General features: G+C 44.7%; 11 protein-coding genes across 11 annotated transcripts; 6 read left to right on the top strand and 5 right to left on the bottom strand.

Annotated features, from left to right (window-relative positions):
- The first annotated feature begins 96 nt into the window (after positions 1–96).
- Positions 97–2087, top strand: GGI43DRAFT_430134 (epoxide hydrolase family protein). Its single transcript, XM_083209209.1, has 4 exons — positions 97–766; positions 847–1588; positions 1648–1752; positions 1808–2087. Exons 1-4 carry the CDS (start codon positions 471–473, stop codon positions 1967–1969), a joined length of 1305 nt encoding a protein of 434 aa, XP_083057178.1. The 5' UTR covers positions 97–470; the 3' UTR covers positions 1970–2087.
- A 1685-nt stretch (positions 2088–3772) lies between these two features.
- GGI43DRAFT_413963 (alpha/beta hydrolase) lies at positions 3773–5334 on the top strand. Its single transcript, XM_083206971.1, has 3 exons — positions 3773–4072; positions 4127–5010; positions 5070–5334. Exons 1-3 carry the CDS (start codon positions 4037–4039, stop codon positions 5164–5166), a joined length of 1017 nt encoding a protein of 338 aa, XP_083057179.1. The 5' UTR covers positions 3773–4036; the 3' UTR covers positions 5167–5334.
- A 781-nt stretch (positions 5335–6115) lies between these two features.
- On the top strand, positions 6116–6767 carry GGI43DRAFT_430136 (uncharacterized protein; the record flags this gene model as incomplete). Its single annotated transcript, XM_083209210.1, has 1 exon — positions 6116–6767. Exon 1 carries the CDS (start codon positions 6381–6383, stop codon positions 6765–6767), a length of 387 nt encoding a protein of 128 aa, XP_083057180.1. The 5' UTR covers positions 6116–6380.
- Positions 6768–7607: 840 nt separating this feature from the next.
- GGI43DRAFT_413965 (uncharacterized protein) lies at positions 7608–8452 on the bottom strand. The gene is made up of 2 exons (XM_083206972.1): positions 8250–8452; positions 7608–8200 (listed from the first exon to the last, which is right to left on the bottom strand). Exons 1-2 carry the CDS (start codon positions 8434–8436, stop codon positions 7656–7658), a joined length of 732 nt encoding a protein of 243 aa, XP_083057181.1. The 5' UTR covers positions 8437–8452; the 3' UTR covers positions 7608–7655.
- Positions 8453–9958: 1506 nt separating this feature from the next.
- Positions 9959–11104, top strand: GGI43DRAFT_430140 (NAD(P)-dependent alcohol dehydrogenase). The gene is made up of 3 exons (XM_083209211.1): positions 9959–10093; positions 10165–10250; positions 10316–11104. Exons 1-3 carry the CDS (start codon positions 9965–9967, stop codon positions 11091–11093), a joined length of 993 nt encoding a protein of 330 aa, XP_083057182.1. The 5' UTR covers positions 9959–9964; the 3' UTR covers positions 11094–11104.
- Positions 11105–11512: 408 nt separating this feature from the next.
- Positions 11513–12778, bottom strand: GGI43DRAFT_413967 (alpha/beta hydrolase). The gene is made up of 3 exons (XM_083206973.1): positions 12631–12778; positions 12453–12575; positions 11513–12384 (listed from the first exon to the last, which is right to left on the bottom strand). The coding sequence occupies exons 2-3, from the start codon at positions 12563–12565 to the stop codon at positions 11583–11585; spliced, it is 915 nt and encodes a 304-aa protein (XP_083057183.1). The 5' UTR covers positions 12566–12575; positions 12631–12778; the 3' UTR covers positions 11513–11582.
- An 893-nt stretch (positions 12779–13671) lies between these two features.
- On the bottom strand, positions 13672–14222 carry GGI43DRAFT_386894 (uncharacterized protein; the record flags this gene model as incomplete). The annotated part of the gene is made up of 2 exons (XM_083203853.1): positions 13672–14015; positions 14135–14222. The coding sequence occupies 2 exons, from the start codon at positions 14220–14222 to the stop codon at positions 13672–13674; spliced, it is 432 nt and encodes a 143-aa protein (XP_083057184.1).
- Positions 14223–14263: 41 nt separating this feature from the next.
- GGI43DRAFT_413969 (MGMT family protein) lies at positions 14264–15252 on the bottom strand. Its single transcript, XM_083206974.1, has one exon. It carries the CDS (start codon positions 15012–15014, stop codon positions 14520–14522), a length of 495 nt encoding a protein of 164 aa, XP_083057185.1. The 5' UTR covers positions 15015–15252; the 3' UTR covers positions 14264–14519.
- GGI43DRAFT_413970 (carboxymuconolactone decarboxylase family protein) lies at positions 15253–16856 on the top strand. The gene has a single exon (XM_083206975.1). It carries the CDS (start codon positions 15699–15701, stop codon positions 16284–16286), a length of 588 nt encoding a protein of 195 aa, XP_083057186.1. The 5' UTR covers positions 15253–15698; the 3' UTR covers positions 16287–16856.
- GGI43DRAFT_194281 (bZIP transcription factor) lies at positions 16693–18502 on the bottom strand. The gene is made up of 3 exons (XM_083199985.1): positions 17872–18502; positions 17546–17805; positions 16693–17470 (listed from the first exon to the last, which is right to left on the bottom strand). Exons 1-3 carry the CDS (start codon positions 17962–17964, stop codon positions 17206–17208), a joined length of 618 nt encoding a protein of 205 aa, XP_083057187.1. The 5' UTR covers positions 17965–18502; the 3' UTR covers positions 16693–17205.
- A 1619-nt stretch (positions 18503–20121) lies between these two features.
- On the top strand, positions 20122–20997 carry GGI43DRAFT_425011 (glutathione S-transferase family protein; the record flags this gene model as incomplete). The annotated part of the gene is made up of 4 exons (XM_083208447.1): positions 20122–20155; positions 20234–20401; positions 20458–20612; positions 20674–20997. 4 exons carry the CDS (start codon positions 20122–20124, stop codon positions 20995–20997), a joined length of 681 nt encoding a protein of 226 aa, XP_083057188.1.
- Between the last annotated feature and the right edge of the window lie 1252 nt (positions 20998–22249).

Genomic DNA, 22249 nt, shown 5'->3' on the forward strand with positions numbered 1-22249 from the left:
CAAGCATCGGGTATAAGCCCCACACATAGAAATATTTGCAGCTATTACAACCAAAGGCGGGCAAAGTGGATACATCCCAAAGCGGTCTTCTGTTTTGGAAACTTGAGACCTGGCAGTATGTAGTAATTACTGATCAGCGTCCATCTTTGTCTCTCGCCTGCCAAGGGAGAGTAGTGCGCGCAGAATAATATCGGCTAGAGGCTAATATGGCTTAACCATTGTTTGCTTTCCGAAGGAGGTAATACCCAAGATAAGAAAATCATCACGAAACACGTATGAACTAAAGAATGCTACTGCTTCGAAATTCTTGCCCGTCATTTGAATAATAGTCTCATAGTAAAGCTCAGGGGTCTCAGATCTATGTTAAGAGAGTAAATTCTATAAATACTAGCGACAGAAGACTTGAAAACTGAGAGAAGCTTCCATATCAACAGCGCCAAACGCCCAAGCAGGTATACAAGGCGATCAAGATGTTAGTTGTCAGGTGCCACTCCGCTCTGTCTGCTGCCCTATTAGCTGTTGTGCACAATACACTGGCGTTGGAATGGAGTGCAACGTACGGGCATAGCCCAGCGCCATTTAAGCTGGCAGTGAATCCTGAAATCATTGCATTAGCTCACCAGAAGGTTGCGTTGACTCGACATCCCGTTGATGTCGAGCAGCCAGATTGGAGCGATGGACCTCCTGTGCATAACGCTACGTCTGTTCGGGATTATTGGGTTAATGAATACGATTGGTCCAAGACTCAAAGCGACATTAACTCACAGTAAGCCAATGCACAGATAACAATTTTGTCTTCCACTTCTTTTAGCTCCTTCCAATGCTAACCAGTCATGCAATTAAAAGGTTCAAAATGTTTACAACCACGGTGAATGCCAAACCGCACTCTGATTACGAAGAGCCGGTGCCTCTGCATTTTGTGCATCATCGATCCAATCGATCTGATGCCATCCCGCTTTTATTCATACATGGATGGCCAGGATCTTTTCTTGAAGTTGCAAACTTGCTGGAACCGTTGACAAATCCTTGCGATGCATCTCTCCCTGCGTTCCACGTTGTGGCACCGTCTATACCTGGATTCGGTTTCTCACCTGCCCCAACAAAACCGCTCTTTGGCCCTCGCGCTGCTGGAGAGTCATTCAATAACTTGATGCTCCAGCTCAACTACCCACACTACGTTATCCAAGGAGGAGATGTTGGCGGCTTTATTAATCGATTTATGGCATCGTCTCATCCAGAGTCAGTACTATCGTTACTAAGCAATTTTTGGCTCGTGCAGCCTAATTCTACAGACTTCGCTCGATACTACGCAGGCAACACCACAAGCGATGAGAATTATGTAATTGAAGAGTTCTGGAATTTTGAGAATAAGAGCAGCGGATATCGTTTCGAGCAACAGACTCAGCCTTTACAAATCGGACACGCTATGACCGACAGCCCCATTGGCTTCGCCATGTGCATATACGAATTCATGTACCTAACAGTGCAGCATCACATCTGGAGCGCACAAGAGCTTATTACGTGGTCTTTGATGTATTGGATCCAAGGACCATATGCCGGTTTTAGGTTCTACAAAGAAAGTGTTAATGTGAGCAGCTTCGTCAGACGACATATCCCAAGGTAAAGCAATTGCTGACAGTGTTGTAGGATCACATCCTTGAGAACGGGCTGCTTATCAATTCTACCTCTTTCCCTTATATTCATCAGCCAGTCGCTATTTCGGAATTCCCAGCGGACATCTGGTACAGGACTGTATGTTGGATATTTTAAGACTTTCAGTTGCTCTAAGCTAATCACTCTTCTTTAGCCACTAGATTGGGCCCGGCGAGGAGGCAACGTCGTCGTAAGGAAGGTCCACGAAAGTGGAGGACATTTTGCTTCAATCGAAACACCCGATGTTTTAATAAATGACATACGATCATTCTTCGGCAATGGCAGTCTTGCCAATACGGCAATGTTTGGCTACTAAAAATAATACAAAGTAGAGCAATTACCTCCTTACGCGTCACAGCGACTCATGGAGGCTCAGTTAGAACATCTTCTAGAATACTTTCCTTGTCCTTTATAGAGTAATTTTAACATATGCCCATAATTCTTTTATCATGAATGTATACCAAATGCGATTACTACCGACTTGTACAGCTATATGAAGTACAAATAGAAGATGCTCGGTCGCCGACGTGAAAGCGAACAATGCTGATTTGTCGGTGTACACTTGCATTCGTTAAGCGATGATGACCCTTTTTTCGTTTACACCCTTGTTGTGGCGGCTATTAACACATTTAATTCTTAAAGCTGCAATTCATGACACAAGGGTTGCAATCGATGGCTTGAGAGCATTGCACCTATTCCAAAAATTAACTCTACTTATGTTTACGTACGAGCAAAATTTGGGTAAATGAATTATAGTTAAATAATGCTAAAAGAAAAAAGAAGAGAAAAACGCCTTGCCTTCAATATCAAAGAATAAGTGACTATTCAATAAAAGTAAGGCATATAGGCTATCTCTTTGGCAGGGCTAAGGCAGCTTTCTGGTGCTGTTTGGGAGTCGGGCAATAAGAATGCGGGGAGCTCAAGTGGGACATTGTTTACTCCAAGAGATACTCGCTTAGCACTATACCACCTAATAAGGGTTCAGGTTTGCGCAAATATCGCATTATTAGCAGAGCGTATACAAAAAAATTACCTTAGTCCTACCTAACAAAGAGAGAGAGTAACAGGCGTAAGGAAGTAGCTATTGCAATATTACGACAGTTTACGAGGTGCAAACACTCACTTATGGACTCTAGTACTGATATAAGGATGCGTGCTATACGACGCTACTGATACTTCCTCTTGACCCATTACTTTTTGGGTACCTATCTCTTTGAATGTGGTATTTCCATTAATTTTCTGCAAAGTCTTCCTGTATCTCTTCTGTTGTATTCTAAGCGACTAAGCTGAGAGTTTTGTAAGCTGCGAGTCTTGTGGGGAAACTAGTCTATTAAAAAGCTATACTCGGAACCCAACCAAGGCCCCACCATGGCAATACAGAGCTTTCTATTTGCGCTTAAAAAAAGACAACCTGGACCCTACAGTTATCTCTCTTCGCTACAAACTACTTACAGTTATAAAGTTAATTATTATCCCTTATCCATACTTTTAAAGATATATAGCTAACTTAACATATTGACCCTAGCATACTAATTAACTCCAATAGTAACTAGCTATTTTAAATGTTACAACAGTATAACTATTAACATCAGAGTATTAGCTCAACTGCAGGTTTAAAAGCCATAGCCTGAACATGGCACAGGTTATCCTTTTTAGCGCGAAAGGAAAGTCGTACATTGCTGCGGATCAAGTTACATGGAGGAGGTGGAGGTTTTTGATTATCTACGCAGTCTTGACTTTTGTGATCCTTGAGAACGTTTAACGCGAAATGTTGTTTCGTATATCGGCTTCGCCTAACATTATGCTGTAGGTAGGTATGAAGGATAGCGCGCTAAATCGCAAGCCACGCGCAACATTTGCAAAGGCAGTATCTTTTGACTAAAATCTTTTTTTAAGCTCATTTTGACGTAATTTTATGCCCGCCACTTCCGTAGCAGCCGCTATTCAGATGGCAATTAGTTTTCTATTCGTTTACTATGCTTACCACCATTTGATTCTCTAGCCTGCGCCCTGCTACCTTTTTTGCTCCGGAAGAATCATATTGGTGGGCTATAGCACCACGGAGGAGCTGAACGGAAGCGAACTCCTGCTAAAGTAAGCCTTGCAGCGGGCCCGCTTCCCGTAGTTAGTCAAGTGTTTCCTCATCAATTGCGTCCGCCCTGGTCCGAACGAGTGTGCTGGGCCGACATTTTGCAGCTACGTAATTCTTCTAGATGGCCTCACTGTAGAAGCATCTTCCAAGCCGATGAGCAGTACAAATATGTAGCCCGGCGAATCTACTTTCCAATTTACTGCCGATCACTTCCATATAAATCTACTTCTCGCTACAATCGAGCTTATACTTAGATCAACATACAGTACAACGGAAGTGTTAGCAGCAAAGATGGCGCCCCCGCAAATGTCTCAAGAATGGAACACGGTATGTTCATGTTCATGTTTATTGTTCACACGAAACGATGCTGAGCGGCAATAGTTCGCCGCAACAAACCCGAAGTACATCAATCACAATGACGACTTGGAAACCATCCGAAAGAACATCAACCAGCAGAGCTTGGATAACATTGCTCTGTTGAAAGAGCCAGCAATGGCTGCCCTTGCGAGTGTCAAGTCTACAGATGCCACAATCACTCTCCCACACGCGCCTAACCACAAATTCGCGATTCGCGTGTACACACCAAGCCAGAGCAGCTCAACAACGTTCCCCGTTATGCTCTACTTTCACAATGGATATTGGGCCACTGGTAACATAGATGGTGACGATTTAGGGTGTCGCGCTATGATTGGACATGGCAATGATCTCGTAATTATTTCATTCGAGTATCGACTTGCACCAGGGAACTCGTGGGATACAATTCTGTCGGATGCTGAACATGCACTTCAATGGATCCACCAGAATGCGTCTACCTATGGAGGAGATATTCAAAAGGGGCTGTACATTGGCGGTGCTACTGCGGGTGCTCACTTGGCTGCTGCAACTGCTATTCGAGCTCGCGACCGACACCCCTCAATTAAGCTTGATGGCCAGTGCTTAATTGTGCCCACGGTTCTTGTATACTCGGGCCCGCAGTCAGTGCCAGCAGAGTATGCCGCTAAAGTAGTATCTCATGAAGAAAACGCTGAGGCACCTGTCTTCGGAGAAAAAGATTGGCAGAAATATCTGTCTCTACTGAATGTCCATGAGTCTGAGAGAAAAATTGGAGAAAATTTCCCTGCCTGGGCAGATGTGAAGGGGCTTCCTCGAACATACCTTGCTATGGACGGTCCAGACCCTATTCGAGACGAAGGCTACCTATACGAGGCAATGCTCCGTAAGGCTGGTGTGCAAACTCGAACCGACCACTATGAACTACCCAACTGGTAAGTCATCCAACATCTTTCTTTTCATAGTGAAACAGTTTATCTAATACACGCAACAGGTTTGTTCAATTTCCGCAGCTACCATCAACCGCCCGAGCCGGAATGGAGCTCGCAACTGCTGTCAGGTGGCTAGTTTTCGACCACCATGAGTTGTAAAAGATGTGAACACGTGTTGGGTCCCGCTGTCTACTTTTAACTAGAAAGATAGAGAAGATGTGCAAATCCTAGGTTACATGTAAAATAAAATAGGAATAGAACCGCCGCTGCTGATACTTCTACCATTGTTACTACTATGACGACCACGACGACGATTCCTAATCTAGATATCTTTTTGGATGTTGCTCGTCTTTCAATAGTGCATGCAAGCCTATATTTACCATCGATGAAGCGAAAATACAACTAGAGCAGACCGAAGCATGTTGATCGTGTCAGCTCTTTTAGTGCTTAGTCTGATGAAGCCTTGCGGCAGAGGGGCATGTAGATCTCGTCAGCTTGATTAAAGTGAAAGTTCTAAAAACGGCAAGCTGTGCAGTGGCAGATTCGCGAGAATATGTCAGTATTATGCGTTAAACATTTTAGTCACTTTGTACAGCGCAGAATAGCTTCTGTAGATGAAAATTGTCGTAAGTTTGTAGAAATAAAATAGCTCAGTAACAGATACTCTTGTCTAATTTCCCACAGCATAGGCCTGCGGCTAGTACCGCTTAATGTCGCAAGATTTACGAAGCATATTAAGACATTGCAAGTAAATCAATCTTTCCCTTATGTTGTAAAATCAGACCACGAACAATATTCCAACACAAAACAAGTGGAATTGCAATAAGCCGACCTCAGTCTAGCATTGGCGATACAAGTGGCCTTCGATTGGCGTTCTGGCTTACTCCAACATCGCTAAATGCCAAGATAGAAGAACACTTAGTATATATGACGATCCGTCATCTCATTACTCCAAATAGGGCAAAAGATTGGGCCAATTATCGCAATAGTAGTGATTATAGTAACAGAATCAGCTGCTTATAGGGGAGTTAGCCTGTTAAAATGAACCAGAGCGTAACAGTGTAGCTGGACCTCTCTTGGAAACCAGGATAATCCCAATGTCATAGAGTGTAGTTTATATTTAGCAGTAAGTTCGTTTACAACCAAGGATGATCAGAAGTTGCCGCTGTGATGTTCAAACTCTATGGTTCAAACTACTACTGCATTCTGCTGGGCCTTTCAGCATATAAAAGGTAGCTGTTCTTGCATGATTTGCCCCAAATTCCTTCTCATAACACTTATCCTACTACAATCTTCAGCAATCAAATTAAAGCCACTAAAACAAAAAATGTGTTATATAGCTCTTTTTATATCTTTCGATATACTCAGTCTCCATGATGTCCTTCGTTATTAAAGCTGTTGTCGCTTTTATGACCCTTCCTTCGGCACTGGCCATTGGTAATGGCAGCTGCTCTTTGGGCTTCAACGCCGATGGGACCACAGGAGCTACTGTTGGCATTCAAAGCCTCCCTGGCGTTAGCTGCTCTCACGGCTGCGGTGCCATCGCCAGCACCCTAAACGCGGTTAAAGGTGCTACAAATCCGATTGAGCCGAACTGCCACACCAGCAACAACATTTATGGTAATTACAATCTCATTTCGGTGTTTACTTTCAGGAATGGAGCCGTTGCTCCCATCAAGCAAGCTTTAGATAGTGCTATCAATGATGCCCTAGGCGTTCAAAATGTTCAGTTCAACGGCAGCGAGTGCACTGGAGTTTAGCTCGCCACGACCAGCCCACAGGGCAGACGAAACTGGGTTAACTAGGGACGGATAAGCCAATCAGGGCCATCAACTTTCCGAGGAACAGGAGAGTTAGGACAGCTGGGACAGCTAGAAAGCTAGCTTCCCACCATGCTCTGGGAACGTCAACTAGATATATAAGTTTAGTTTTCACGCTCATTAAATAACTTGGTTAGCTAGTTTTAAACACAGGAGAAAGATTGGGCCACGTTTCTAACTCTTACTACTGGTGTCGTATTGTTACAAAACTATGCTGTCGTGTAGATCTCCGCTAGAGACTACTCTAGACTGCCTAATTGGGTCTAGGCGGGTCAGAAGCTTTGGATAATCTAGCTGCCTAAGCAGCCTAATAGCTAGCAAAGAAAGAAAACAACATCCCTGTAGCGATCTGTTATGCCCTTAAACCAAACAAAGACTAATAAGCCGGTAATCACTATTGTTGCAGTTATTGTAACGAGACCAACTGTGTAATAGGGATTCAACCTGTTACGAGGGACCAGGTCGTAACACTTCCACTTGCACACAATCTTTTCCTCAACAAGGTGTATGGTATAAACAATAGCTATCCGTAATACCTGCGTTTCCTATGATTGATAATACTAGAGATTCTTAAGGGACAAACCTAAGTTCTAGCTTATAGTAGTAAATAAGTGAAGGAATTCAAAGTTGCTATGTTACAATAACATATTATTGATAGTAATGGAGGCGGAGAACTACTATGATGTTTCACACCTGCAGTTGGCAGTATTTCGGTATAGTAGTATTTAACCAAAGTACCATTACAATATGAATCTATTGACATAACTAATGTTGCGAGTCCGACGCGTATTGTGAACGTTGTGAGTAGCGCGGCTATACAACCTTTATCTAAGCGATTGGTCGTTTAGCGTAGTCTGCCTTAGTAACGTCAGTCTTAGTTAATCGCTGCCACTTGTGGAAGTGGCCATTGTTTTCAACCAGGGACACCTGCATTCCCCAGGTATCTGTCCGCTTAACTGTGGCCGAAATTGCCTTGTAGGCCTCCATGACTCGAGGTTTCGCAACGTCTCTATCGTGCTCCTCACGGCTCTTCCACCCGCTAATCATCACTCCTCCTTTACCCAGCGCCGCGTAGCCACTCTTATCGGAGAGCACGGGCTGCTGGATCTCGCCCCAAATATAGCCGAGGCACGCATCTGACTGCTCAATTGCAGTGAAGAACTCATCTTGCTTCGATCTAAATGTTTCTTCATCAATTCCCCAAAAGAATACAACGTTGGTCTGAGGCGCATAGAGGATTCTCCGGTCAGGCGTGTTTGGCGAGATAATATACAGGTCGGTCTTTTCTTTGTCCATGATACGCTGGAGCGACTCAGGGACAGCACCTCCGATTTCCTGCTTATGCACATCATGCTGGTGGCGAGTTTGATAGTCTTTACCTATTAGAACAAATATATTGCAGTAGCGATGTAGAATACTTACCGATGAAGTGCATTGCTATCCTTGAGTCTCTATAGCTTCGGCCCCAGCCGGCTCGTACGACTCCAGGAATCTTTTCGGCGCCCACGCGGAACGCTTCCAACCAAACTTTGCCATCCTGGGTTGATACATCGTCGATCGTGTGGTCACCAACGTCAGTGACGACAATTTCCATGACGGGCTGCACCATCTTGAGTTGCTTGTTGTTGAATATTAAATTGAGAAAGTGAAAATGTTGATTTATTAAATAAACTGCTATGCTTTAATGATTGTATGTAAGTCAGGAGCGGATTGTGCTTATTTATAGCCTAGAGGACCCTTCAATAGCTTCCCTCGACAGCTTCTTTGAAGGGCGGAGGTATCGTGGGGTGTCAAAAGTTTGCATAGGTACAAAGCAATTGTGATCTACACTGAAATTCAATACTAACTCGTAAAAAACTAATATCTCCACATAAATTAGTAAAAATAATATAAGAGACTATAGAAAAATATATACATATTATATTTGTTGTAGATTTATTCTTATAATTATTACTGTTTTAAAGTGGTAGGTTTTGGTGTAAATTAGCGTTTGTACGCGGACTTTCGACACCCCACTGGAGTTCAGTATCGTTAGCACTGTGATATATAATCAACTTTCCGATTCCGAACGAATTACTCATTGCTACGTTCAATTACTAACTAACTCACTGCCTCGGCTTCTAACCTAAACCTAATCCCCACGAAACGTCCTGAGAAATAGCAAACGGGCGGCAGCCCCGTTTGCGTAGCAGCGCAGCCAACCACAAATCCGCAATTAGCTAATTGTAACAAAGTCGTCATTGAGTCGTTAGCGATATAGCTAAGTTAGATAATAGTAAATGCAGGCAGCAGTCCAGTTAGAATATCCCATGCTACGAAGTACGTTTGCTTTTCACTGTGTAAGGCCTAATTGAGCATAGCCGGGCGTTCCAGTTTGTAGTAATAATCTATGGTCTATCTGCTGCGCTTGGTAAGCTGTTTTAACAACAAAAGAACTAATAATGGTTATTCATATGGCAAAATTTTTCAATGGACTTTCTTAGGTGAGTCTGGGCTAGCGGTTGAAACAAGTTAACAGTTCGAAGTAAGATGGGCCTCTGATATCTTTTCAGATCTGCGTTTCTGGCTTAGATATAGCCATCAGCGTATCCTAAGATTAGCCCTCGAATCGCATCGCGTGTCCGTATGGAAAGTGATCCAGGAAAGTGATCTAGGATAGTACAGTTTCGTCCTGTGGGCACTATTATTACAGCTTCGTTTGGCTTACGTTACATAAAATGAGCAATTAGTGTCTAGTCACCCAGCAAGAGTTTCGCTGGCTTATGTTATTCGCGCTGCCAAATTCAGCTCTGCAGAATTTCGTATTTCGCGATAAATAACAGTCGAATCTGCGCTAATCAGTAAACTCGAGCTCCTGCCAATGTGACGGCCCTGATTCCAAAATCTATGCCCCTATTCGCATCAGAGCCTTGCCGAAGTGGTTAATGCTTGCGAGACGGGTATCATGCACGCATACCCCACGCTTTGCTTCACTGGGCACAGCACAGCACGCTACAATGCCGTGCCTTAAAGTTGCTGTATTCCAGATTTCCGGAAATTTTGTTACAAATACTTATAGCGTTGCCATTTTCAGGAACGCATTTCCAACTTTTTTGCAGATCAATATATGTTCGGCGCTAAAATAAAATCGAGCAATTATGGCTGAATTCAAAGTTGTGAAGGGGTCTTCCAATGGAACACTCGTCGACGCTGTTTCATATCGTGAGATCAAGCCTGATGAAGTGCTAATCGAGGTAACCCACAGTGGTGTTTGTTACACCGACTATGTAAGTCTCCATCGAACGTAGTTTTTTCCGTGCGTGCACTCCGTATTAATGAATTAAACCAAAAATTATAGCACTATCGGCAAGTTGATATGGTCCTTGGTCACGAAGGATCGGGAATAGTGAAAGAAATTGGTTCAAGCGTAACGAGATTTAAAATGTGAGTTATTACATTTCCTTTAGCGGCGAACTGGGAATAAGAACGCTAATCTTCAATTGCTAAAGTGGCGATCGTGTTGGGTGGGGATATCAGCATAGCAGCTGCGGGCACTGCAAACAATGCATCACGGGCAGAGAGACATTCTGTGCAGAGCGTGAAGTGTTTGGTCTTGCTAATTTCGACCAAGGATCATTCGCTAGCGCAGCCGTGTGGAAAGAGGGTTTCATTTATAATGTCCCCGACAATATTTCGTCCAGCCACGCCGGCCCCCTGATGTGTGGCGGATCCACCGTCTTCAATGCGTTGAAGCTCAATGGCGTGCGCAGCACCGATCGAGTGGGAGTCATCGGAATCGGCGGCTTGGGCCACCTGGCGATTCAGTTCGCCTCCAAAATGGGCTGTGAAGTTGTAGTCTTCTCGAGTACTGAGCAGAAGAGAGCTGAAGCACTCGCCTTCGGCGCAAAGGAATTTTATCCCACAAATGGAGTTGAAAAGCTTGAGATTCGTGCTCCCATTGACCATCTGCTAGTCGCAAGCAACGCCCAACCGGATTGGGGATTGTATTTGCCTATAATGGCTCCAGAGGGAACGATTTATCCTATCACAGTGTCTTTTGAAAAGCTTGCAGTACCAGCAATGGATCTCATTATGAATGGCTTGAGAATTCAAGGCGGCATGATTGCTACACGCCAGATTCATAGAGAGATGCTGGAATTTGCGTCTCGGCACAATATCACTCCTATAGTTGAGGAATTTCCACTATCAGCAGCCGGGGCTACAGAAGCACTACAAAGGCTGCTTGACGGAAAGATGCGCTACCGTGGAGTTTTGGTTGCCCAGTAGTGTGGTTGAACCCGATGACGCAGCGTGGAAACATGCTAGATAGAAGTTCTCAATATTATGTTATTCCAATTCCTAAATATACTTAAACGATGGCTTATTATTTACGCCATATTCGACGTATTAGTCAACAGTGCGAAGATAGTAACCTAGAGGCATCTCCAGCGGAAGCTGTATGTTAGATTTTGTAGCATCACAGCAAATGCGATGGCTACTTTGTCCATATTGTACACATGTTAAGTATCTTTATTGAGCACATTTGCCCTCGTGTAATGATAAGACGAAAAATTGCCGATGAAAGCATTGACTGGACTCTTTGATTGCCTCAGCGCATACTCATATAGTAGTAAGACGCAGCATTTTGAAAATTAAAAACTGAGCATTTTATGGCGCATATTATAATTTTTTCAAGCGATTCAATATTCATGATGAACACATAGGTGTTTTAAATTCCATAGGAGTTATAGTAATAGACAGTCTACACTCTGCTACTTAAACCCACTTCCTCAAAAATTCCATTTGCTCCACAAGATTCTTCTCAAATGCTGGACCTGCGGCAGACTCCTCTAGACTACGGAAACAGTGGAACTGCTTGGGCTCAAATGCCTTCTCATACACTCGAACTTGAGACTGATAGTTAGGTAACAACGGAGCATCAGTTGCAGCCCAATAGAAGGGGCGAGGAGAGATTAAGTGTACCGACGCGGTAGGCTCGAACTTGCTCTGCCAGTACAGACTTTCTAGCGTCAATTTATTCTCCCAGGGCGTCCCAGCTGCATCTGAAATAGGCTTGAAAATTGAACGCAGGAAAAAACCCTGCGGGCTTCCAATAATATTAGCTTGGGGACATCGTTCGGCCATTTCCATCGACTCTGCAAAAATTGGCAGGTATTCAGGTTCGAGTGATGGGTCTAATATCCGTGCTGCCCGTTCTTTCCACGCGGCTTCATAAGCTCCAGGTGGGAAACGAAGCATATCAATTTCACCTGAAAAAAATGGTGAAATTCCCATGACTGCCTTTGCGCGCTTATCGTAAGCACCAGTCCGCACCACAACTCCTGCGCCGTGACCAATGCCCCAAATGGCAATTCTGTCGCCGTCTATATCTGGTCTGTTCACCAAGTATGTTATGGCGTCTGACAAATCTTCAGCCTGTTGAAAAAGATTGACGTGTTGGCGTGGCAATCCATCGCTAGATCCCCAGTGTCGGTGATCATATAGCAGAGTAGCATATCCAGCTGTGTTGAATGCCTCCGCAGTTTGGGCTCCGCCATGCTCTTTCAGAAACGTAAGCTATTATAGCGTTTTCTTCCTTAGCAGCCTACTCATTTACCGCTACATAAGGATAGAGCAAGTCTTACCCCCGCAATCATGACAACAGCTGGTGCGTTCCGTTCACCAGTCAACGTCAAATTTCCGCGTAAAACCGTTCCATCCTGCGTCTTAAATTCGACTCGCTGCGCTGTAGCTGGCATATTTAATTGTGTAACTTAAGAAGCAACCTTTATCCTTACTTCTAGTCTTGCTAAAGTGTTGCTAGATTTTTGTTAATTATTCTTGCGAGTTTCGTACCGAAGCAATATATATGCAAATGGTAGCCTTGTTTTTGCTATTTTATACCCTCAATACCTTTCTAGTGTAACTCTTTTCTTATCCTACATTACTAATTCTACAAGCTCTGATTCCTCATTATTTCTCCTAGTTTCAATTGAAGCATACGAAGTACAGCATAGTTGACTCGGATGTATGTCACCACCTATAGTAATTATGTGACACATTGCTAAGCTGTGCCCCGCCGCCGTTTTACGTGGCGACGCTATTATAGCGGCACCTCAAACAAAGCGGGCGGACGTAAACAATTTCCTTATTCGGACTTCGGAGCATGTATCTTACTATCTAAAGCTTGTAGCTAGGCAGTACGCAAGGCATGAAGCGCTTAGCTATTTTACCCCATCAACATATCACCGTTAATTTTACCTGATAAATATGTCCATATGAGCTGAGCTAATGGAAGGGCATTGAGGATTTTGTATGACGAGGCAGCTTCTATTGGATTGCAAACTATCTAGTAGTAATGCCGGCGATAACAGAGACGCTGCCATCTTGGTTCTTTGCTACTCAGTCTGCGCATGGAAGTAGGCAGCAGCCAGGCGTAGCCAAAATACTTTACAACTTAACGCCCATGCATTTTTTTTTTTTTTTTTTTTTTGGTCAAGTGGCTTGTATAAACCCGATACACGCTCAGTGACCTGCGTTTGTAAGTGGCAAATTAAGCTTAGGCTGAAAGAATGCAAGTTGTCGGGACAGATAGGCCTACCCCTCCAGGGTAATAACCAGGTTGATGAGCGAGGCCCGTTTTTCATCCAACTCAAGGTTATAACAGGCTTAAACCTCGACCTAGGAGCCTATGTCTGGTGGTAACTTTGCCTTTTTCATAATTTCATGTTTTTAAACGTTGTGCAGAGCAATAGACGAGAAATATTAGACATGTGTGGACTTGACGTTGAAAACTTTGATTTGAGATTCGCTAATGTATAGCGGGATAAGCGTTCAATGTGAACTTGCAGCACCAATTCATCAGCTAGACTAGATGCACATAATCAGGGCTTTCCGCTCCACTCTTTACAAGATCCAAAAGTCGAGCCTTTATCCTTCTCCCAACGACTATCGAGTACTGAGGACCCAACGGAGGAGATGATATGTACTTATCAACGCGCAGCCATAGAAGAGTTGAAAATCCTGAAACTGAGGATTGAAAATCTTGTATCATCTGGTCATTATACCAAGATCCGATAAGGATGGCAACTGGCGAACGTGTGTAATCACCGGTGCCCATGAAAGTATCAGACTGAATTTCAGCGTCTTTCCTAAGGATTGCTGGAATTTGGCTTGTGGCAACTCCCGGTTCCGCAAAGTGCTGGATAACTGTACAATAAACCCCAAGAGCAGTTAGTGTATTGTCCAGATAATTTTAAATCATCAATCGTTCTTCTGGCAGAGGGCGCGCCATGGAAAGGTGAAATGAAGTAGCACATGTCCTATACCTTCGATCTCGGGCTTTAACTCTTCAATGATACCCAGTGCGATGTCTGGGACCCTTCCTACAAAGATAATTGGTACCGGTTGAGACATGGTGAATATTAGACAGGAGCTATACTGCAAGTACGCCAATGTTTTCAGAGAGACGAAATAATTAACCAGTTCCATTTACTCATCGCATGTGAATACATGGATCTCAGCTTCTATATATAAATTCAACAGATATATGAAAGGCGGATTAACAGCAGTGCAAAATATTTTCGACAGCTCAGCTAGCTCTTAGTGTGTATTGGATGACTGATGGATTATGTTATTAGGGATATTGGACCTGTGTTCTTTTGGGCGGAATTCTGTATAACGGACTGATCGCTAAGCCATTATATGATGTCATCAACTGGTTGCATATTTGGGCGCGTTCACGTTCCACGGTCCGTCCCACAGCACCTTCTTCTGGTTCATAACCATACCCCTATTGTCAACCAAAACGCCTTCGTCGTTCAAGATTTGTATCTTTAAGCTCAATTTGGTCCCTGCAGGCTGCACCGGTGATATTTTGGGCCCTCGAGGTTTGCTTTGGTGTGCGGTACCTTCAACGAGTCCATTCTTTGATCGTTTAAAGTTTTTCTTATTGATGCTCTCGCCGTCAAAGCCCGTTATAAATCCGGTGCTCCCGACGCATCTGTGGCAGGGAACTTTGGGTGCAAATGGATTATTGCGTAGCGCATTTCCCACAGCTCGCGGGGAGGTTTTGAGAGCTCGAGCGATAGCCCCATACGTAGTTACGCGACCTTTTGGGATCTGCAGTAGCAGCGCGTAGACTTTCTCTTGGAATTCAGTGACTGATTGAGGCGCTGTTGCCGACATCCTGGAGACTACCCTTGTCATTATGGCTCTTGTGTTTGTGTCCTGTGTACTCCGTAGCAGGTGTTGTATTGTCTTTGTATCATCTTCTAACGTCCTCCGCTAGGCGAATATAAATACACGAGGCGCGCCAAAGCCACGCTAACAGCTAAAGTGCAGGGGGCAAACTTTGAGGGATCGCCTCGCCGCGATGCTTCCGCGTGCTGAAATTCACGGCTCGTATCTTACCGATCTGGCATGATTCCTCATCTTACTACCGTGTTTGTAGTCCGATCCACCGGCGGCAGAAAAGAATACAGAAAACGCGAGGAATACTCCACATTTATTCCCTGCTAAACCCAAACCACTAGCATTACTAATCGTGCAAGACATCACGCCGCCCTTGTTTTTGCAAAACTGGGCACAGTACGGAGTGGCGCCACAGATTTACGTCTGCACGCAAGCACGGCATGGGAGAAGGCGTTCACTCTGTTGGCTCAGTATTAGTAGAGCATGGGGGCGGGCGCACATATTTAGCCCCGATGCTAAAAGCTGAGTACACTACCTATACTTTATATAGAGTCCTTCCCCAGCGATACAAGGTTCATTACACAAGCATCCCAGCCGAGCAACCGCTGCCTCAACCCTCAAGTCTACTGTTTTGGATCTGCAAGACGCTGTACTCCTTGCGCACTGTTGTATCACGTTGTCAAAGATATTGAATGAAATATGCGCCTGCCGTATGTTCCTAACCCGCCCGTCAACCTGGACGCAGCAGGCAGTGCCGTACTCAATCAGATATTGGCGCGTCGGGGCGAGAATGGGCTCTTGCTGCTTGATCGGACTCTGCTTCACTCACCAGCAGCTACTGGTGGCTGGCATTCCTTCTTTGATGCACTTTATTCTGGCTCCAAACTGCGGGCTGATCTGATGGAGCTTGCTGTCTGCCGAGTGGCCCTACTTAATCAAGCTTGGTACCAGTACGACGGGCACATTAAAGTGTTGGCACGCAACGAAGAATTTGACGTGGCAAAACTTGAAATAGTTGAAACAATACAACCGTCAGGGAAAGGCCCTCTAAGCTTTCAACAGTGGGCTGTCCTAAGATATGCCGATGCGATGACAAAGGAAGTCAGAGTCGATGATGCGATATTTACAGACCTACGAGCTTCAGGGTTAAATGACAGGGACATTGTAGAGCTTACTTTAACTGTTGCAGCCTACAACGGAGTGAGCAGATTTCTCGTCGCCTTGGATGTTGGAGAAAGGAATTCGCGAGCAACTGTGGATGAGACAGGAGACGCTCAAAGTTCATAATCTTAAAATATATACATAGAACCATTCGCAGGGAGACTAGAGGATCTCTAATGTACTGTGTAGCAGCATGCCTGGCCTTAAGCCGGATAAAGCTTGGAGCTACATTCGGAGGGATTCTCCCTCGCTCTCGAGCTATCGGTATGGCGCCGGGCTTGCGTAAAGGAGCGGAATAGCGTTTCGAAGCATGAACAACTAACGCTCGGCAGTTGTTTTTGAGAGCCAGAGCAGCCACCAAGACAGCGCCGCCGCCATTTCGCCTTCGGCTTTATGAGCTCCTGCTGATGGCATAGCCCCAGAGTGTGAACACGTAAAGATCTTTCAGTATTTGTTTCACAAGAGAAGCCAGTTAAATTTCGCTCAGGCCCAAGTGTCCAAAGCAGTGTACTCTGTCCGCTAGGTTACTGCCCTCAAGAAACCCCGCCGCCTTGCCAAAGTTGAGGGGCAGCACCCTTCGAAACACGGATACTCAACTAGGGATAGCCAGCGAGGCTGATGAAAAAATCATCATGCGTGTAAACCTGCTTGTGATTGCACGCTATACGGAGCACTTCGTACGAAACAACATGAACGATTACTTCAGGATTGCTGAGTTGTTTTTAATTTTTATTTCTATTCTTTTTGCCTTTTGCTCCTATGATATGTTGTGGTAAGTTCCTCTTGTATGTGAGGTCATACATGTTCATGCTGTTGGTGTATCTACTGTTCGTACCGGTTTCCTTGGCCAGGTATGAAAAAGAACAGTTGGTAAATATGTTTTAAGAAGAAAGAGTACATGTGTATTATCGCTACATCGTCCAGCAGCATCATTTCCTGCTACCAGTCCGCCGAACCGTGTTTTAAGAGAAAAAGAAATAGATAAAGGTGAAAAAAGTGGGTGAAGTCGATTCGAAAAATTAAACATTAGTAGAGAGCGGTTTTATCATGAAAGAGGGAGTACTGTTCGTTGTGGTGGTAGGTCGCTGAATAGGAAATTATTGAATTGGAAATCTGTGAAAGCTCCATATTGGCCATCAAAACCCAACATATTTCCTTTAGCGAGTCCGGTAGTGTTGGTAAGCCTGTCAAGACTTTCCTGGAGCTGGTCGCGTTCATCTTTCATCATGCTATACGCAACTTCAAGACTCTCAATCTTTTCTTCCAAGGTTCGGAGAAGCCTTTCTTTCCTCTCTCTATATGCTCGTTGCCTGAACATGTCAAACATCAGTGTCCAGCTCTGCCATGTATACCCTACGCTGATCGGATGGATAGTAGGTGCTTACGCGTCTCTGTTTTTCTGTCTTTTTAACAGCCTTTTCCCGGTTGACAGATCGACAGGCGGTATTTGTGAAGATGCAGGTGATTGTGATCGACTTGATGAAGCTGAATACGAAGCATTTGACCCATCTGCTGAGCTTTCCGACAAGGCATCAGGCTGCTGTGCCGTTAATGACTCAGCAGAATAGTCGCATATCGGTGAATGAGCAGCCAAGCCAGGCTGTAGTGTTGGTAGAAGGCATTGCATCGCCTCTTTATATGCTTCCTAGTCTCATGTGTTAGCTCGGTTCTATATGAGGTGAGAGCTCATGACCAGAAGTGATCCACATACACTGTATGTCATATCCAGCGGTCCCTGCATGTCGATCGAAAATTTGGCTGCGTCCCAAGATGACACAGAAGTGGTTGGATAGTGCATATTCATCTTTGAGTAATAATATGATTAAATTATGAATCGTAGATGTTGATTATCATCAGGCCTCTGCTTCTGTTTAATATAGCACGATTCGTGAGCATCGCATCTTCTGTGGCGGCATATATGTTCAGAGCTATCGCTGCCGCTTATTCATCTGTGACGAATTCACGCCTAGCAGGCGGGGCGCGTTATGGAGGCGAGAGCCTAATTAGGAATCCGCTCATTTCCGCTCTTGTGATAGTTCTCCTTCAGCTACAGAACTTTAGCCCGCTTGGCCCGCTAGTGTTCTAGAATAATACACCATCCGCACGGCTACCCGAGTACTGGATGGTAGGACTCGCAGCTCCCAGCAGAGCTACCGGCAAATCGCCCTTCGGAGGCATGAACCAGGCGGGGGCATGAACCCGATTTCCGCGTATAAACACAACCATAGCATAGTCTCGAAGGCGCTAATGCAGGAAGGGTTGCCCGTTGACGGGCATGAAGAAAGAAACGGGTTGTGAGAAGCAGAATGCTATTTGGCGGTAAACGAAAATTGGATAGGTTGAAAAGAGTTAAGCTTTTGCCCGGCCCGCCGCCGCTTGTGATTACCGAACTAGGCCTTCTTTTCCTCCCAAGCTCAAACTCGCTTAACTAATCCGAGCGAGGCTTCGGACGAAATTCTGGAACCGCTTCCGACCTGCTCGCCCAGTGATATCACTGCTGCGCCTGTCTTGCCTCAGCTTGGCAACCTCTTCCGCCTTTCCCTATTCTTCTCCATACTCGATTCAGTATCCATCGCTTCCCTTTCTGCGTTTAGGGACCTTCCCTGTCACACGTTGTTCTTAGACCCACCTATGCCAATCCATCGGACGTATAATAATCTCGATCTCATGAACTTCGGCCTCCACCGAGAGATCCGCCTTACCAACAGGCTCATCTTACAATAAGAAAACGAGCATTGAGTTGAATACCGACGGAGGCTACGGACGAAAGCACTGGGCAACCTGATGTCATAAGTGGCTGAAGTTGTTTAGGCGTGGATTCAATCCATGAAGCTTGACCGAACATTCTTCGCCCACGCATAGTAAGAAGGCAATACTATGGCAATTAATGATTGGGCATGTAATTCATAATTGCTGCTAGCGAGTATTTCTTGAAAACCGCTCAAGCAAGTCGCTCCTGAAACTCAGTCGGTAAAAGTGAACTTTGAAGTGCTACATGTCAGTGCCGATTTCAAGTATGCACATCTAAACTTCGAGTTGCTTAGGCTTCACGTCCATCTATTGCCAGTCTCGCGCAATTCAAGACATATGATAGGACCAAAAAGTCTAACGAATTCTATTGTGAGAAGCCAATTGTTCGCCACGGCGCAGTAAAAATAAGCAGAGCCCATGGTAGTAACAGGCGGGCGCTGGGATTAGGAATAGAATTGCTTATTTTACTGGTGGGGCTGCTTTTGTCTCGGGCACCCCACATTAAACTCTTTGGCAGCTCCATAGCTGCTGAGACATTGGAGATTTTAGAGATACTATTGTGTAAGCAACTTGGGCGAGGCGGGAGCTACATTACTGCCCAGTGGTTAGCTTTTTTCAAACACTGCCAATGTGCTGCGTCCAAAAACCAAGGGAACAGATAGGTATAGAGAAAACTTTTACTGCGTAACAGCTTTACCAATTTAGGAACTACAAACCGCTTGTGTTCAGCTTTGCACTTCTCGCCTAGGCACTTTTTCAGGTAGTAGTAGTTTAGCAACCTTCTGCTAGTTTAAGGTAGGCCATAACGGTACTACTTTTTTATTTTTTATTTTTATTTTTTTTATGTATATTCATTTATGGTGGGCGAATCAAACGATAGCCGCCTAATTTACTCATTACCCATATTTATTCGCACATTTGGACCGATGCACCGGAGCTCGGACGAAACGTCACTTACTAATAAACAAAGTAGTATTACTAGTACGCGAAAGTGGAAGTGACGTACATCTATCGCATGGTGTCATAGCATCTGGAATACTATAAGTACTTCAAGATATAGCTGAGCACTCCGATTTATTTTATACCTTGGGATATGGATATCAGAAAGATACTTCAAAAGTTTCGATTATCGTCTTCAACGACTAGCAGCAAAACACAATCTCAAACTGAAACCCAGCGCGAAGCAGCAACATCAACAATAACCAACACTATGGCGACCAAGGCAATCAACTTTTACTCTCACCGTAGGTTACCCATCTAGATTGGAAGCATCTCTGAGGCATTATGTGGTTCCAAAGTATACTAATGAGCCGTCTGTGAAGGCGATGGACCAAACCCATGGAAGAATGTCATTCTGTTTGAGGAACTGGGAATTCCTTATGATGCTACATATCTTACTTTTGGAAGCGGCTCCGATGGTGTGCAGCACGAAAACTTCCTAAAGATTAACCCTGCTGGGCGTGTGCCTTGGATCAAGGATCCTAACACAGGTTCGTAGCAAAGACGTGTTGATGGATCTTGCGACCAATGGCTAACAATTCCACAGGCATTGAACTCACTGAATCCAACCTAATCAGCGAGTATATTGTAGAGAAATATGACAAGAATGGTGTATTCAGCGTGGATGGCGAGCAGAACAAGCTCTTTGTCAAGCAGTGGCTTGGATTCCAGGCCGCATCCCAGGGACCGTTCTTTGCCCAGGTAAATGCTGTGTTCTTACACCCCGCTATGATAGTGGATATATTCTAACTACAATAAACAGGCCATGATTGCTCAGCATATGCTAAAGAATGAGGGCTCAACTAAGCATTTCCAAGACTTGGTCAAGAGAACTATTACTACCGTGGACCGCGCGCTTACAGGCAAGGAGTATTTGGTTGGAGGCAAGATCACCCTAGCTGACATCGCGTTTATTCCTTGGGACCGTGCACTGGACGTTATTATGGTGGGCGATGATGAAGCCGCAACTGCGGAGGGTCGTGCGAAGCTGTGGCCCAACTGGTCTGCATGGCATAACAGAGTCCTGCAGCGCCCTTCGGTCCAGAAAGCTGTCCAAATACAGAACACGGTCCAGGGCAAAAATTAGAGGAGTCATGATTCCAGGTACTATGAATGTGTGTGTAATTTAAGTTGTCAATAGAAAGAGACTCACTACTTTTAACCCGCATTTACGTGTCGTATGGCGACATTGATTAATAGGTGCTGGACAACTTTGCGTCAGCTACCACCAATGTCCTTCTCCCTTTCATTTTATTTCGCTGATAATTTCGTTAAGTGCTCCAGACATACGTAGGCCCTACTGTGAAGCTACATCTAAGCTACGAGAGAACTTCTGAGAAGAGTAGCTAGCTTGAGCTTAGGCCCCTTGCCCTTACGTCCAAACAAGTACTACTTCATAGTAGGCCTAGTACCTCAAGAGTGGGAGAGAATTATTATGGCGCAAGCAAAAAGCGACTAAACTTTGTTAGACTTGTATTTCTAGATGGCTTAGCTGTTTAGGAATCATATCCTAGGATTGACTAGCAGACAAAGGTTCCGCCCCTGACGGCAAACGGAGGGTGGCTGCCCATGAGAGACTTTGACTTTCAGTAAGTCGGGAAAGCGACACATGCACGAAAAGTATTACACGCACGGCAGGTAGTTCAGCTGTAAAAAGCGCGCTTGGCCTTGGCTCCCACTCGCCACCCGCCGCCTGCTTTTGGTATGTTCCACTCTTTATGCCATCGCCCACGCCAATCCGCCCATAAGCGGGGCTAAGCTTGGCGAATTCGCGTATACAGCCCTCCGAGATATAAAACAAAGAGACAAGAGTAAACGTTGTGTTATCATATCGTGGACGGGGGTCCTCAAGTCTAAGCTTTGTGGTGGCATCAATATCGTTCCGCGCCTTTCGAACCAATTAAGATTCGATGGCTCGACGTTGTTTGGGGGAGGACTAAGGGGGGTTATCTGTATATCCTTGCTACCGAATTCGACTCCTGTGTCTTATGATACGAGTGTATATCCATTAATAGCTAAAAAACCAAGAATATTCTAAGCTTAGATGATACTACGCTATAGGCTTATCAACTAAACGTTAATATGCCTGCATACATATGTTAAACGTGGTATCTACTATGTATACCTCTTTGTGGACATCAGGAATCTTCCAGACTGCTCAAAAGCACGCTAGAAGAAAAAAGGAAGAATAAAGATAAAGAGAAAACAAGACATGAGCGAGAGCCTAGGAAAGAAGAGGTAAACATGGAAACCGCTATTTGTTCGGGCTGCAGGACCTGGAGACGCATTTTGCCGAGCAAGCCTGCGAGGCGTTGCAGTTATAGTCATATCTTCATATC

This window comes from Trichoderma evansii (genome assembly GCF_050947405.1).
Source record: "Trichoderma evansii strain SZMC 28006 chromosome Unknown GGI43scaffold_22, whole genome shotgun sequence".
NCBI classification, from domain to species: domain Eukaryota; kingdom Fungi; phylum Ascomycota; class Sordariomycetes; order Hypocreales; family Hypocreaceae; genus Trichoderma; species Trichoderma evansii.

What these genes read in the sequence shown, in the direction of transcription:
- GGI43DRAFT_413967 (XM_083206973.1), bottom strand. Translation starts at nt 12,565, where the DNA reads ATGCCAGCTACAGCGCAGCGAGTCGAATTTAAGACGCAGGATGGAACG. An exon ending in GCTGTTGTCATGATTGCGGG is followed by an intron (nt 12,385 to 12,452) that starts GGTAAGACTTGC and finishes AACGCTATAATA; the next exon opens with GCTTACGTTTCTGAAAGAGC.
- GGI43DRAFT_413963 (XM_083206971.1), top strand. Translation starts at nt 4,037, where the DNA reads ATGGCGCCCCCGCAAATGTCTCAAGAATGGAACACG. An exon ending in TGTCTCAAGAATGGAACACG is followed by an intron (nt 4,073 to 4,126) that starts GTATGTTCATGT and finishes GAGCGGCAATAG; the next exon opens with TTCGCCGCAACAAACCCGAA. An exon ending in CACTATGAACTACCCAACTG is followed by an intron (nt 5,011 to 5,069) that starts GTAAGTCATCCA and finishes TACACGCAACAG; the next exon opens with GTTTGTTCAATTTCCGCAGC.
- GGI43DRAFT_413965 (XM_083206972.1), bottom strand. Translation starts at nt 8,436, where the DNA reads ATGGTGCAGCCCGTCATGGAAATTGTCGTCACTGACGTTGGTGACCAC. An exon ending in GATAGCAATGCACTTCATCG is followed by an intron (nt 8,201 to 8,249) that starts GTAAGTATTCTA and finishes TAATAGGTAAAG; the next exon opens with ACTATCAAACTCGCCACCAG.
- GGI43DRAFT_430134 (XM_083209209.1), top strand. Translation starts at nt 471, where the DNA reads ATGTTAGTTGTCAGGTGCCACTCCGCTCTGTCTGCTGCCCTATTAGCT. An exon ending in CAAAGCGACATTAACTCACA is followed by an intron (nt 767 to 846) that starts GTAAGCCAATGC and finishes TGCAATTAAAAG; the next exon opens with GTTCAAAATGTTTACAACCA. An exon ending in TCTACAAAGAAAGTGTTAAT is followed by an intron (nt 1,589 to 1,647) that starts GTGAGCAGCTTC and finishes ACAGTGTTGTAG; the next exon opens with GATCACATCCTTGAGAACGG.
- GGI43DRAFT_194281 (XM_083199985.1), bottom strand. Translation starts at nt 17,964, where the DNA reads ATGAATATGCACTATCCAACCACTTCTGTGTCATCTTGGGACGCAGCC. An exon ending in CGCTGGATATGACATACAGT is followed by an intron (nt 17,806 to 17,871) that starts GTATGTGGATCA and finishes ACATGAGACTAG; the next exon opens with GAAGCATATAAAGAGGCGAT. An exon ending in AGACAGAAAAACAGAGACGC is followed by an intron (nt 17,471 to 17,545) that starts GTAAGCACCTAC and finishes TGACATGTTCAG; the next exon opens with GCAACGAGCATATAGAGAGA.
- GGI43DRAFT_413970 (XM_083206975.1), top strand. Translation starts at nt 15,699, where the DNA reads ATGCGCCTGCCGTATGTTCCTAACCCGCCCGTCAACCTGGACGCAGCA.
- GGI43DRAFT_413969 (XM_083206974.1), bottom strand. Translation starts at nt 15,014, where the DNA reads ATGACAAGGGTAGTCTCCAGGATGTCGGCAACAGCGCCTCAATCAGTC.
- GGI43DRAFT_430140 (XM_083209211.1), top strand. Translation starts at nt 9,965, where the DNA reads ATGGCTGAATTCAAAGTTGTGAAGGGGTCTTCCAATGGAACACTCGTC. An exon ending in GTGTTTGTTACACCGACTAT is followed by an intron (nt 10,094 to 10,164) that starts GTAAGTCTCCAT and finishes CAAAAATTATAG; the next exon opens with CACTATCGGCAAGTTGATAT. An exon ending in AGCGTAACGAGATTTAAAAT is followed by an intron (nt 10,251 to 10,315) that starts GTGAGTTATTAC and finishes CAATTGCTAAAG; the next exon opens with TGGCGATCGTGTTGGGTGGG.